This window comes from Nerophis ophidion, linkage group LG03, assembly GCF_033978795.1.
Source record: "Nerophis ophidion isolate RoL-2023_Sa linkage group LG03, RoL_Noph_v1.0, whole genome shotgun sequence".
Taxonomy (NCBI): domain Eukaryota; kingdom Metazoa; phylum Chordata; class Actinopteri; order Syngnathiformes; family Syngnathidae; genus Nerophis; species Nerophis ophidion.
Genome location: NC_084613.1, coordinates 34,302,955 through 34,318,650, shown reverse-complemented (window position 1 = coordinate 34,318,650; position 15,696 = coordinate 34,302,955). Strand labels below are relative to the sequence as shown.

Genomic DNA, 15,696 nt, shown 5'->3' with positions numbered 1-15,696 from the left:
AATATTATATAAATATGTATATAAATATGTACATAAAGTGTTGTAATTATATTACAACTCCGCGTTGTTCTTGGTCATCGCCGCCGCTGCCTCTTAAGCTGTATGCCATAATCAGCAATATTAATATAACAAAAGCCTTACAATATTTCAGTTGATGTATAATGAATCCAGAATGTATGACATATTCATGTTTTTAGTTGCATTACAGAAAATATAGGACTTTATCACAATATTCAAATTTTCTGAGACAGTCCTGTATGTATGTATGTGTATATATATATATATATATATATATATATATATATATATAAATATATATATATATATATATATATATATTAACTTTTATTAATGGTTGTGACACCCATTATGTATTCAACAGGAAGGCAAAATTTTACAAAAATACGTGTCTCTTAAGCGCTTTTGCTAGTCACAAAGGTGTTCTATTGCCGTACCTTTGACAGGTATGCCTCACCGTTGCTCCCTGTGGAGCGCACAAATACTGCATGAAATGTTGGCCATGTTTGCTTGACAGGCCCGCCCAAACACAGACAGAAGAGCTGAGGCAGTTTGCCAACAAACCTGTGTCCCGTGTTTGTCGTAACTGTGTCCTTCTTGTCATTTTGTTCTCCATAAAAACAAAAGTCCGGGTTCATACGACAACATATAAGATGTTTATTGAAAACAGCATAGTTTGTGAGGCGTCGTTCTCAGACAGGAAACATGAACATGGTGGAACGTTCCATCATAATCGTCATTATCATGAAACAAACAGTTAGTTGGGCTTTTTCTACGTTAACAAGATGAAGGAAGGCAAATAAATTATGTCACTATTGTCGTAAAACACCTGAAGTGGAATGCAAAATGAAAAGTAAGACAGCTCACACGGCTACATAAAACTCTAAAAACCAAGGTCTATGTCTCTTATGTACATCAGCAAGCAAGTTTCAAACTATAAATTAATCTGATGAGAAAAAGAGAAATCATTGCATGAAGAAAACCAATCAAAAAGACAAAAATCCAGCGTTGAAAGTAAAAAGCGACGATAAAACTTAAAGTGGGATTTGACATGTCATTTTTCAAACCCCTAATTTATTGTTTGTTTTAAACACGTCGTGCTCAGTCCGCACGCTAGCGTCTCGCATTAATATCTGTCGCCAATTTGCGCGTTTAGGACGAATAATGCAAATCCAAATTCACTGGCGGCGCTAAACTGAGAGGCTAATTAGCTTGAGTCCGCGCGGAGGACGTTGTAACAGAGGAAAACAGATAGGGGGCAGTAACAAGTGAGGTGATCATCTGGCTATTCAATCAATGAAAACAACCAAAAGAAAAAGCATAAAAACACTCTCACCATAGGGAAAGCTTTGACACAGCATGGAAGAATAAATACAAATAAGACTCCTTTTCCTTCTTCACGTCTTTTAAGTGCCTTTAATTCCGCTTCTTTGTCTTACGCTCAAAACCAATCGTTTGCTAGCTTCTTGCAGGAAGACGTTTCATGCTATCCTTTGATGCTTCAAACGTCTCTGAGTGATTTAAATAAAAAGTACTTTGCCCAAAACAAAATTAAGTACTCATACAGTCTTGTTGGGAATTTTAGCAGCGAGCAAACACCACTTATGTTTCGTACTTTTTTCACTCAGCGGTAAAGCGGACTGGTTTTAAGACTCATTTGGCACTTGGACGAAACGTTAATTATGATGACTTCATGTCAGTTTTAATACTGAAAGCTTCTTCTCATATAAAAACAAAACAAAACAAGCATCCACTTGCTGGCCGCGAAAAGTATTGCTTTGTTGTGCTGCTCAGACGCAAAGCATGCTGGGACTTTTGCTTCTCCACTTAAAGGCCTCAGGAAAAGTCTCTTGGCCAGCAAAGACTTGGCGATATTTGGCAAAGGACAACGGCGGCGTTAGAAGCCGGAAGTAAGATGGCCGCCTTGTGATTGTTTCAAAGTGTAAACACACAGGACACCAGCCAGACTATGAGGGACACGTGGAAAAGGAAATGGTAATAAAGAAGAGCGAGCATTATAGAAATTTGCTTTCTTTTGAAACTTTCGTAATTGTTTTTAGCGTAACTTGAATCTTTTTACAAGTTGTATTTCTTCATCAAACTTTAATATTAATGTACTTTTCATCATAATGATATTTAATATTTTCATATTTTTCCTCGTAACTTAGCTATTTTAGCTCTTCCACTTTTTTTTGATTTTCCTTCTTTTTCCCCTTCACTTTTTTAATTCATTTCCTAATCAGTTTTTTTAAAGGCTTTTTTTCAACTACTTATCGTAAACACTTAAAAAAATATATTTTTCACCTTTTTTCCCCGTAATTCTGCAATTGTACCTTTTTACAAATGTCTTTTTGCCTTTTTTTCTTCATAAAAAAGTTGAAAGGATCAAAAAACAAATTATTTTATGGCATCCGATTTTGAGGAACTAATACATTACTTTGTTTTTGTAACTTAGGTAATTATGATTCCCACTTTTGTCCTCAACATCTTTGCCAAAAATGTTCACCTTTTTACTCTTTTGACTTATTTTTCATTACATTTTTAAAAGTTGAAGAGCTTAGAAAAGCATACCTTTTTGTTGTCACTCTTAGACACTGTTTTTCATTGCTTGGGAAAATTTGCCACATTTTATCATAAACTATCATTCAGATTTTTTTCTTACAATTTAGTTTTTTTTTTCTTGTAAATTGGCTGCTTTTTGCATTGTTGTCCCTGGTAACACTTCTTACAGCAGGAAAAACGAATACTTTTTGTAACTCTTTTTTTCCGTCTTTTCGCCTTTTTCATGGTAAACTGACCGCTTTCTCCCGTATTTTTAATTATTGCTCTCATTTCCTTCACTGAAATTGACATTTTAATTCCTTTTTTCACATTGTTTGTCCTTGTCACCAAACTATGTCGTCTTTTCGCCGTGTCCCTCTCCCGTGTCTTCGTGCAGCAGCGACCCCTGCAGGTCTGCAGTGAAATAAGTTACAAAGGTGGAAATAAAATCTTTTTTCTGGCCGTGTTCATCTATAAATATTTTTACAAATATACACCTTAATGAGTCCATTACGGCTTTTGGGATTTTCCGTGACAGTGTCTTGTAGATTGCTGTTGAAGGTGAATGACAATATAGCGCTAATGTTTGCATTGATGTATTTACACTAGACTATTTCCTAGCGTGTGATTGTCACCTCGCCCGTTGGCGTGGCGACCACGCTCGTTAGCCCTGGCGAGCGTGGGTTGAGGGACTTTGGAAGACCGTCTCCATGATGCATGTGACGTACTTCAACCTTTGGCACAGTCTCAAGACCCAAAGGTTTTGCGCTTGACTTCCTGCTCCAGCATCCGGAAGTTTCTTTCCCAGTAGGCACAGAATGGCACCCCCCACCCCCCATTCCCCTTCTCCCCTCCCTCAGATTGTCCATAAGAAAAAACTGGCCCGAATACAAAAATAGACTTTGTGAAGATCCTTCAAAGTTGGTCCGGCTGAAGACTCTGTTCCTTCCGGCTGGACTCATTGACATGACAATTAGGGTCCCACTTTCCCCAGCGGGCGTCTTAGGTCAGAACTTTAGGGTCGCACCGTCCCCTAGCTGGCGTCTAATGTCCGAATTTTAGGGGTCTGACTTTTTCCAGCTTGCGGCTTAGGTCCGAATGTTAGGTTCCGACCTTCCCCCAGCTGGCGTCTTATGTCCGAATTTTAGGGTCCGGCCATCCCCCAGCCGGTGTCTAGAGTCCGAAGTTTAGGGTCCGACCTGCCCCCACCTTGCGTCTTATGTCTGAATTTTAGGGTCTGACCTTCCCCCAGCCGGTGTCTAGAGTCCAAATTTTAGGGTCCGACCTTACCCCAGCCGGTGTCTTGAGTCCGAAGTTTAGGGTCCGACCTTCCCCCAGCTTGCGTCTTATGTCTGAATTTTAGGGTCCAACCTTCCCCCAGCTGTCATCGTATGGCCAAATTTTAAGGTCCGACGTTCTCCAAGCTGACGTCTTATGTCCGAATATTGGGGTCTGACCTTACCCCCCTAGCTGTCACCTTAAGTCTGAACTTTAGGGTCCGGCCTTCACCCCAGCTGGCGTCTTATCTCGGAATTTTATTGTCCGACTTTCCCCAGCCGATGTCTAATGTCCATATTTTAGGGTCCAGCCTTCCCCCAGCTGGAGTCTTTTGTCCGGATTTCAGGTTCCAACCTCCTCCCCAAGGTGGTGTCTTATGTCTGAAATGTTATTGTCCGACATTCCCCCAGCTGTCACATTAGTTCTGAATTTTAGGGTCCGACCTTCCCCCAGGTGCCGTCTTTTGCCTGAATTTCAGGGTCCGACCATCTCCCCAAGGAGGTGTCCAATGTCCGAATTTAATTGTCCGACCTTCCCCCCGCTGGCGTCTTAAGTCCAAATTTTAAGGTCTGACCTTCCCCCAACTGGCGTGTTTTTTTGTGCGAATTTCAGGGTCTGACCTTCCCCCAAGTGGGCGTCTTATGTCCGAATGCTGCCGTTGCTGGGAAGCTGCTTGGGAAGACAGGGCTCGTCGGGAAGCGGGTCGTGGGCGAAGACGGAGTCGTCCCCCGAGGAACAGGTGCTGTTGGAGTCCTGGCAGGTGGGCGAGTACTGCTCGAACGGCACCGACAGGTCCAGGTACTCCTGTGGTAGCACGGGTCAGAGGTCACGAGGGTAGAGACGTGTCCATGTGATGAGACTTACGTCAGTTGAAGTCATGGACAAAAGGCGGTCGTGATCTTCCACCAGCTGCCTGAAGGTGGGCCTCTGAGACGGCACGGCGTGCCAGCACTCCCTCATGATCATGTACCTGCAACACATGCATTCGCATCTTAGTTTCAGCGTGGACTTGCTCTACCTAGTGGCCATTTTGTGAATCAAAGCTTCGACAGAAATTAAAATCATACATTTGAGATCCTTTTCTGGAAAATTAATTGAGCCAATTTGGATTTATTTTTTGTTTACTTTCCAATCATGAACATTTTATTATCTGAACAGGCAATAAACTTAATAACATTCTTAACTATCTTACAAATGTGAAGAAAAGAACAATAAAACACTAATGACCAATCCTCTTTTGTGCAACTTTAAAGGCAGGCAACCATTAGTAGCCTTTAAACTATCCATCCAGTTTCTACCGCTTTGAGGTCGCGGGAGGGCGCTGGCGCTGGCGCCTATCTCAGCTACAATCGGGCGGAAGGCGGGGTACACACTGGACAAGTCGCCACCTCATCGCAGGGCCAACACAGATAGACAGACGACATTCACACTCACATTCACACACTAGGGCAGGGGTAGGGAACCCATGGCTCTAGAGCCAGATGTGGCTCTATTGATGACTGCATCTGGCTCTCAGATGAATCTTAGCTGACGTTGCTCAACACAATAAGTAATGAATAATTCCGCTGGTAATCAGTGTTAAAAATAACGTTCAAATTATAAAACATTGTCTTGCATTTTAATCCAACCATCCGTTTTCTATTGCACCTGTTGAAGATGTCGCATTAATGGTAAAAAGTATTATATTTATTATTGGTTAACTTTATAATAACAATGTTATTAAAAAGAATAAGAGACTTATTATACTCTAAAAATGTTGGTCTTACTTAAAAATGCACGCATTCATTTGTAATCAGTGTTAAAAAATATTATATGGCTCTCACGGAAATACATTTTGAAATGTTTGACTTTCATGGCTCTCTCAGCCAAAAAGGTTCCCGACCCCTGCTCTAGGGCCAATTTAGTGTTGCCAATCAACCTATCCCCAGGTGCATGTCTTTGGAAGTGGGAGGAAGCTGGAGTACCCGGAGAAAAACCCACGCATTCACGGGGAGAACATGCAAACTCCACACAGAAAGATCCCGAGCCTGGGATTGAACACAGGACTGCAGGACCTTCGTATTGTGAGGCAGACACACTAACCCCTCTGCCACCGTGAAGCCCATACATATGTGTATATATATATATATATATATATATATATATATATATATACATATATATATATACATATATATATATATATATATATATATATATATATATATATATATATATATATATATATATATATACACACACACACACAGTATATATATATATATATATATATATATACATATATATACATGCACGCACGCACACATACACAGTCGTGGTCAAAAGTTTACATACAATTGTAAGGAACATAATGACATGGGTGTCTTGAGTTTCTACAACTCTTATTTTTTTGTGATAGAGTGATTAGAGCACATTCTTGTTTGTCACAAAAAACATTCATGAGGTTTTGTTCTTTTATGAATTTATTATGGGTCTACTGAAAATGTGACCAAATATGCTGGGTCAAAAGTATTCATACAGCAATGTTTATATTTGGTTACATGTCCCATGGCAAGTTTCACTGCAATAAGGCGCTTTTGGTAGCCATCCACAAGCTTCTGGCAATCTTTTGGTTGAATTTTTGACCACCCCTATTGAGAAATTTTTTTGCAGTTCTCCTAAATTTGTTGGTTTTCTGACATGGACTTGTATCTTCAGCATTGTCCACATGTTCTCAATGGGGTTTAAGTCAGGACTTAGGGAAGGCCATTCTAAAACCTTAATTCTAGCCTGATTTAGCCTTTCCTTTACCACTTTTGAAGTGTGTTTGGGTCATTTGTCTGTTGGAACACTCAACTGTGTTCAAGACCCAACCTCCTGATTTTAGGTTGTCCTGAAGAATTTAATAAATAATAATATTTGGAGGTAATTCTCCTTTTTCATTGTACCATTTACTCTCTGTAAAGCACTTGTTCCATTGGCAGCAAAACAGGCCCAGAGCACAATACTAGCACCACCATGATTGACGGTATGACTGGTGTTCCTGGGATTAAAGGTCTCACCTTTTCTCCTCCAAACATATTGTTGGGTATTGTGGCCAAACAGCTAAATTTTAGTTTCATCTGATCACAGAACTTTCCTCCGGAAGGTCTTATCTTGGTCCATGTGATGTCAGACGAAACAAAAATGGCTAAATCAGGCTAGAATTAAGGTTTTAGAATGGCCTTCCCAAAGTACTGACTTATCCATTTTTTCTAACGTAATTTTTTATACATATGTTACAGGTTATACATCTTTTATTATTGAATGCAACAAATGTGATGAATATTTAATGGACCACCTGGGAAACAAGCCTTTTGGCTTTTTGTGCCATCCAAAAAAAAAAACTAACCATGAATGTTTTTTGTGACAAACAGGTATGTGCTCCAATCACTATCACAAAAAAATAAGAGTTGTAGAAATTATTACAAACTCAAGACAGCCATGACATTTTGTCCTTCACAAGTGTATGTAAACTTTTGACCACGGCTGTGTGTGTGTGTATATATATATATATATATATATATATATATATATATATATATATATATATATATATAGAGAGAGAGAGAGAGAGAGAGAGAGAGAGAAAGAGAGTGCCTATACATACCTATATATATGTGTGTGTGTGTACATATCAAATTAATATAATGGTTATATAATCAATATTATGGATATTGAAAATATGTTCAACTCCTACCTTCTTTACTTCCGTGACGACTTCCTTAAAATTGTGTAATGAATCAGAAAAATCAAGCTAAAATGCGGAAAACATGGATAAGTGTGGAGAGTGTTTTTGCATTTTTCCCATCATGCATTGTAATGGATTTAAATGGATTTTGTTTTTGTTTTTTGCACCATGACTAGGGAAGGTTGTTTGCATTGGGTCATATAAGTAAAAGTTGCGCAATCAGATAATTTTAAAACGTCTTTTGCCAGGAAAAACTCATATTGTCGCTAAATGGTGACAAAACAGCTGCTTTAAAAGTGTTCGACTTTTATAATGAATGCTGTCTCCCTGCAGGCAAGATTCCTTATCAAACTCATGAATTCTTGCGGTCCAATTTGAAGACCTCAAGGGCCGTAGTTAGGGCACCCCTGCTTTAAACAATTTTTTCATATTTATTTTATTCTTGTCTTTATTTTCTTTTAAAAATGCATGCAAAAACACAAGTCATAAACATGTAGAAAGAAGTGAATATCACTATGAAAAAACCTGGAATCTGCAAAATTAGAGGCGGATTTTGAGTACACTTTATAACATTTGTAGCTATCATACAAGTGTAAAAAGAAGTTAACTATGTGTATTATCAATAAGGTCATTTTGTTTTCTTAACATTCTTAACAGTTTTTAAAGTGTAAAAATAAAGTTAACCGCATAAAAAAAAGTTCAACAGATTTTTTTTGGACCTTTACAAACATGTTGGTCAGCCTAAGAAGGTGAGTACACAAGTTTGGTATCGTATATGACAGCACAGACCCAATAGTTGTCCCCTCTGGATCTGAAACATGTGGAGGTCCTCCACACGCTTTCCAGACGAGATCAAGGCAGGACTTACAGTTCGTGCGTGCAGTTGGCAGGCTTGTCCATGCGGTGTCCCTCCTTCAGCAGCTTAAAAAGCTCCTCCACAGGGATGCCCGGGTATGGCGAGCCCCCAAGGGTGAAGATCTCCCACAGTAAAACGCCATAGGACCACCTGAAGACAAACACCACACACTTAGGAGGTCAAAACACAATAAAGCTGCCTTTATCCCCCATAGGACAACAATCCATTCTGATATTTCAAACCCCTTTTCCATATGAGTTGGGAAATTGTGTTAGATGTACAAACCCCGTATTCATATAAGTTGGAAAATTGTGTTAGATGTAAATATAAACAGAATACAATGATTTGCAAATACTTTTCAACCCATATTCAGTTGAATGCACTACAAAGACAAGATATTTGATGTTCAAACTTAAACTTTATTTTATTTTGGAAATAATAATTAACTTAGAATTTCATGACTGCAAAATGTGCCAAAGTAGTTGGGAAAGGGCATGTTCACCACTGTGTTAAATCACATTTTCTTTTAACAACACTCAATAAACGTTTGGGAACTGAGGAAACTAAGTGTTGAAGCTTTGAAAGTGGAATTCTTTCTCATTCTTGTTTTATGTAGAGCTTCAGTCGTTCAACAGTCCGGGGTCTTCGCTGTTGTATTTTATGCTTCATAATGCGCCACACATTTTCGATGGGAGACAGGTCTGGACTGCAGGTGGGCCAGGAAAATACCAGCACTCTTTTACTACAAAACAATGCTGTTGTAATACGTGGCTTGGCATTGTGTTGCTGAAATAAGCAGGGGCGTCCATGATAACGTTGCTTGGATGACAACATATGTTGCTCCAAAACCTGTATGGACCTCTCAGCATTAATGGTGCCTTCACAGATGTGTAAGTTACCCAAGCCTTGGGCACTAATACACCCCCATACCATCACAGATGCTGGCTTTTGAACTTTGCGCCTATAACAATCTGGATGGTTATTTTCCTCTTTGTTCCGGAGGACACTACGTCCACAGTTTCCAAATATAATTTGAAATGTGGACTCATCAGACCACAAAACACTTTTCCACTTTGCATCAGTCCATCTTAGATGAGCTCGGGCCCAGCCAAGCCGGCGGTGTTTCAGGATATTGTTGATGAATGGGTTTGGCTTGGCATATTAGAGTTTTAACTTGCACTTACAGATGCAACGACCAACTGTGGTTACTGAAAGTGGTTTTATGAAGTGTTCCTGAGCCCATGTGGTGATATCCTTTACACACTGTCAGTTTTTGATGCAGTACCGCCTGAGGGATCAAAAGTCCATAATATCATCGGTTACGAGCAGTGATTTCTCCAGATTCTCAGAACTTTTTGATGATTTTAAGGACTGTGGATGGTAAAATCCCTAAATTCTTTGCAATAGCTCGTTGAGAAATGTTGTTCTAAAACTGTTCGACAATTTGCATACAAATTGGTGACCCTCACCCCATCTTTGTTTGTGAATTACTTAACATTTTATGGAAGCTGCTTTTATACCCAATCATGGCACCCACCTGTTCCCAATTAGCCTGCAAACCTGTGGGATGTTCCATATAAGTGTTTGATGAGCATTCCTCAACTTTCTCAGTATGTATTGACACGTTTCCTAACTTCTTTGTCACATGTTGCTGGCATCAAATTCTAAAGTTAATGATTATTTGCAAAAAAAAAAAAGTTTATAAGTTTGAATATCAAATATGTTGTTTTTGTAGCATATTCAACTGAATATGCGTTGAAAATGATTTGCAAATCATTGTATTCCGTTTATATTTACATCCAACACAATTCCCCAACTCGTATGGAAACTGGTTTTGTAAATATAAACGGAATACAATGATTTTCAAATCATTTTTAACCCATATTCAATTGAATGCACTACAAAGACAAGATATTTGATGTTTAAACTCATGAACTTTATTTTTTTTTTTGCAAATAATAATTAACTTAGAATTTCATTGCTGCAACACGTGCCAAAGTAGTTGGGAAAGGGCATGTTCACCACTGTGTTACATCACCTTTTCTTTTAACAACACTCAATAAACGTTTGGGAACTGAGGAAACTAATTGTTGAAGCTTTGAAAGTGGAATTCTTTCCCATTCTTGTTTTGTGTAGAGCTTCAGTCGTTCTACAGTCCGAAGTCTCCGCTGTCGTATTTTACGCTTCATAATGCGTCACACATTTTCGATGGGAGACAGGTCTGGACTGCAGGCGGGCCAGGAAAGTACCGGCACTCTTTTTTTATGAAGACACGCTGTTGTAACACGTGCTGAATGTGGCTTGGCATTGTCTTGTTAAAATAAGCAGGGGCGTCCATGAAAGTTGTTCCAAAACCTGTATGTACCTTTCAGCATTAATGGTGCCTTCGCAGATGTGTAAGTTACCCATGCCTTGGGCACTAATGCACCCCCATACCATCACAGATGCTGTCTTTTGAACTTTGCGTCGATAACAGTTTTGGACGGTTCGCTTCCCCTTTGGTGCGAAAGACAATGTCGAATATTTCCGAAAACAATTTGAAATGTGGACTTGTCAGACCACAGAACACTTGTCCACTTTGCATCAGTCCATCTTAGATGATCTCAGGCCCAGAGAAGCCGGGGGCGTTTCAGGATGTTGTTGATATATGGCTTTGGCTTTGCATAATAGAGCTTTAACTTGCACTTACAGATGTAGCGACAAACTGTATTTAGTGACAGTGGTTTTCTGAAGTGTTCCTAAGCCCATGTGGTGATATCCTTTAGAGATTGATGTCGGTTTTTGATACAGTGCCGTTTGAGGGATCAAAGGTCACGGTCATTCAATGTTGGTTTCTGGCCATGCCGCTTACGTGGAGTGATTTCCCCAGATTCTCTGAACCTTTTGATGATGTTATGGAGCGTAGATTTTGAAATCCCTATTTTTCTTGCAATTGCACTTTGAGAAACATTGTTCTTAAACTGTTTGACTATTTGCTCACGCAGTTGAGGAACAAGGGGTGTACCTCGCCCCATCCTTTCCTGTGAAAGCCTGAGAATTTTTTGGGAAGCTGTTTTTATACCCAATCATGGCACCCACCTGTTCCCAATTAGCCTGCACACATGTGGGATGTTCCAAATAAGTGTTTGATGAGCATTCCTCAACTTTATCAGTATTTATTGCCACCTTTCCCAACTTCTCTGTCACGTGTTGCTGGCATCAAATTCTAAAGTTAATGATTATTTGCAAAAAAAAAAAAGTTTATCAGTTTGAACATTAAATATGTTGTCTTTGTAGCATATTCAACTGAATATGGGTTGAAAAGGATTTGCAAACCATTGTATTCCGTTTATATTTACATCTATTACATTTCCCCAACTCATATGGAAACAGGGTTTGTATAATTCAATCACTTTTTCGGGACTGTACAAGATGCATATTGAATGCTTTACGCTAGTGGTTCTCAAACTGTTGGCTCCATCAAGTGTCACACCAAAGGATCCATCGTTTAAAGTACAGTGTTTTATTTTCCCATATTCAAACACAGTGTTACTCTTCAAACTATGTGTAATGTCAAAGTAGCAAAAATATTGCCTCTGCCTTGTTTTAATAAATATTTAAGCCTACTATGCTTGTGTATTAATGTTTTCTAGAGGTGGTACATGGTAAAAAAAAAAAAAGTTTGCGAACTACAAATCCACTAATCCTCTTTTCCAAAGATTCGATATTATGTAATGTATAATTTTCACCGTCAAAACCAGTACCGTAGAATTTTTTTCAAAGGATTACAAAATGCAATTTCGGTAGGAAAAAAGCAAGCACGCTAAATGTACTATGCTAACAATAGCATGCTTACAGTTAGCACTGATGAAATACCAAATTATAAACTGTTTAAAGATCTAAAAAAGCTGACATGCAACAGTTAGCATGCTAAAATACAAACTAACATGCGTCAAAAAACAAAATATATTACTCTGAGGTGTGTACCTGAAAAATGTGTTTAAAATTGCAAAAAAGACTGGAGATATATACCTACAAAATTAGCCACAAAAAAAGCTAGAATACCAACATTTCATCAAGTAACAAAAAATATGAGCAGAATGAGTATAAAAAGCAAGCATGCTAATGGTACTATGCTGACAATAGCGAACTTACAGGTAGCATTGATGAAATACCAAAATATAAACTTTTAAATGATCTAAGAAAAGCTTGCAAGCTAAAGTTAGAATGGTAAAATGCTAAGTACCATGCGTCAAGTACCAAAATATATTACTCTGAGGTGTGTACCTGAAAAATGTGTATAAAATGCCTTAATGTGATTGAGGTGTATAACTTCAAAATTAGCCACAAAAAAAGTTAGCATACTAACATTAAGTCAAGTAACAAACAATATGAGCAAAATGAGATTAAAAAAGCAAGCATGCTAACAATAGCATGCTTACAATTAGCATTGATGAAATACCAAAATATAAACAGTTAAATGATCTAAAAAAAGCTAGTATATTAAAGGTAGCATGCTAAAATGCTAACTAACCTCCGTCAAGTACCAAAAAATATGACTATATTTATATATTAATATAGGATGCTAAAAGGTATCACTCGTCATGTCACACAATATTTGAAAGTGAGGTGTATACCTGCAAAAAGAGCATGCTAATATTAGAATGCTAACGATTGTGACACTGGGCCGTAGAGGATTAGCTGCGGGCCGCACTTTGGAGACCACTGCTCTGCACTGTGAAACTGTGAGAGTGTGACGACATGAGCTGAATCATGTCTTCTTTCACTGTTGGCGGTCAAGCGGCGCATTATTCCCTGACGGCCGAGAGACGGGGGAAGCTAACGAGATAATGCGGAGTCAATTAGCCCACCGCGCTATTGTTGTGCAGCCCCAGTCCTCCCTGGTAGCACTCGTGTCTAATTATCCACGCTCGGGTCGAGAGAGGGCAGAGGACAGCAGCTACTGCGCCGAGTCCAAACAGAGTAGAGAGAGATAAAGACATTAAAATTCAGACTGGGTTGCTGAATAAACATCTCATCATCATCATCATCATCATCATCATCATCATCATCATCATCATCATTGTGCTGGGAGAAAGCAAGGAAGGTTGTTTTTTTTTAGGAGAAATTGAATATTATCAACATGTCTGCTGCATGATAATGCACATGACAATGGAGGACATCTTCACTGTTTACTGTCAAAACTGTTTAATGACCGTTCAGGACTTTAAAAGTATTTAAAGTAGCAGTGGAGTGTACAGTACTTAATAGTGTTTCACTGTATCCATTAAACCAGGGGTCTCAAACATGCGGCCCGCGAGACGTTGTTTTGTGGCCCGCGCTTAGATATGACAATTTAATGTGTGTGCAGCCCGCGAGTTTAATATGAACAGAACTTGACAGCGTCATACTACCCAATATTCTCGATGTTCACGGGATTCCCCATAGAATCAAGGCTAATTTTTACACAACCATGCTATTCATGGGATGCTGTAACGGCACTGTTCTTGACACTCACTGAATTCTGTACGGACGGTGTGCAGACCAAATTGTTTGTCACCTTTGGCTGAGCAGTTCAAATATGTGATGTTGCAAGACATATTTGATCAACAGCTACTACACAAGTCAAACTAAGGGTGGCCGTAAAAAAAACTTTAACACTGTTACAAATATGTGCCAGACCGTTAACCCACACCAAACAAGAATGACAAACACATTTCAGGAGAACATCCGCACTGTAATACAACATAAACACACCAGAACAAATACCCACAATTCCATGCAGCCCTGACTCTTCCGGGTTACAATACACACACCCACGCTACCACCCCTCCCACGCACCCACCCTCCCTACTTGCGTCGGTGTAGGTGGTGTATGTAGCCAGGGAGAGATGGGGCTGCAAGGTGTTCTGGGTATTTGTTCTCTTGTGTTTAAGTTGTGTTAGGGTGCGGAAATTCTCCCAAAATGTGTTGGTCATTGTTGTTTGATGTCGGTTCACAGTGTGGCGCATATTTGTAACAGTGTTAAAGTTGTTTTACAGCCACCCTCAGTGTGGCCTTCATGGCTGTTGACCAAGTACGTTTTGCAGCCACATACATTGTTCTGCACAAGTCTCATACAACATCATACATGTTGGTTGTGAGATATAAAAGCGTGCGCGATGACATGTAGTGTAGCAGTAGTCCTTTTTAAGGGTGTGCACTAACCCCTGGAAATACATGAAGGAATTTCAAGGGAGATGTGAGTTTATTTAAAACATTTAAAAAAGCAGGAGCAATTCATAAATTCGTTAAAAATATGTTCATTGTATAATACCTCAATGAAATATGAATGCAAGTTCATGAACTGTGAAAAAATAATACAACAATCCAACATTCAGTGTTGACAGCTAGACTTTTTATGGACAGGTTCCACAAATATGGACAGGTTCCACAAATATTGATGTTAAAGATTTATTTTTTTGTGAAGAAATATATTTCTTTTTTTGTGAAGAAATGTTTACAATTAAGTTGATGAATCCAGGTGGATCTCTATTGCAATCCCCAAAAAGGAGACTTTAAGTTGATGATTACTTTTATGTGTAGAAATCTTTATTTATAATTGAATCACTTCTTCACTTGTTTATTTTTCAACAAGTTTTTTAGTTATTTTTATATATTTTTTTCCAAACAGCTCAAGAAAGACCACTACAAATGAGCAATATTTTGCACTGTTATACAATTTATTAAATCAGAAACTGATGAGATAATGCTGCATTTTACTTCTTTATCTCTTTTTTTCCAACCAAAAATGCTTTGCTCTGATTTGGGGGGTACTTGAATTAAAAAAATGTTCACAGGCGGTACATCACTGAAAAAAAGGTTGAGAACCACTGTTGTAAAGGACGTTAAAGGCAGTGCAGTCACGGCAGCCCTTAATAATGTCGGCCAGGTGAAAATTGGGAAAAATCTGGGAGAATGCTTGCACCGGTAGATTGTCGGGAGGTGCACTGAAATTCAGGAGTCTCCCGGAAAAATCGTGAGGGTTGGCTGGTAAGTATGTTGCTAGGGCAGGAAAGATATTCATCGAAGGTGAATTCATTAAAAAGTGCATGATAAAATTTTTAAGAAATCTTTTCTTGCGGCCCAGCCTCACCCAGTTTCTGCATCCAGTGGCCCCCAGGTAAATTGAGTTTGAGACCCCTGCATTAAACCATATCCAATTGTATTTACAATACGCAAAGTATGTGAAAATACTGTCTAAACACCACAAAATGCCACAAAATCAATTGGCCATTTTGAATATCCGAATATATTTGTCAATTTCCGTAAATTC

The 15,696-nt window shown here is 38.9% G+C and overlaps 1 protein-coding gene across 11 annotated transcripts in view; it reads right to left on the bottom strand.

Annotated features, from left to right (window-relative positions):
* Positions 1–651: 651 nt before the first annotated feature.
* fgfr3 (fibroblast growth factor receptor 3) overlaps positions 652–15,696 on the bottom strand; it is a 148,330-nt gene continuing 133,285 nt past the window's right edge. For all 11 annotated transcript variants that reach the window (XM_061894971.1, XM_061894977.1, XM_061894970.1 and 8 more), the window contains exons 16-18: positions 8,415–8,552; positions 4,702–4,807; positions 652–4,641 (exon numbers count right to left, since the gene is read on the bottom strand). In XM_061894971.1, the coding sequence (XP_061750955.1) occupies positions 4,477–4,641; positions 4,702–4,807; positions 8,415–8,552 (409 nt within the window). In that variant the 3' untranslated portion in view covers positions 652–4,476. The remainder of the gene's footprint in view (positions 4,642–4,701; positions 4,808–8,414; positions 8,553–15,696) is intronic.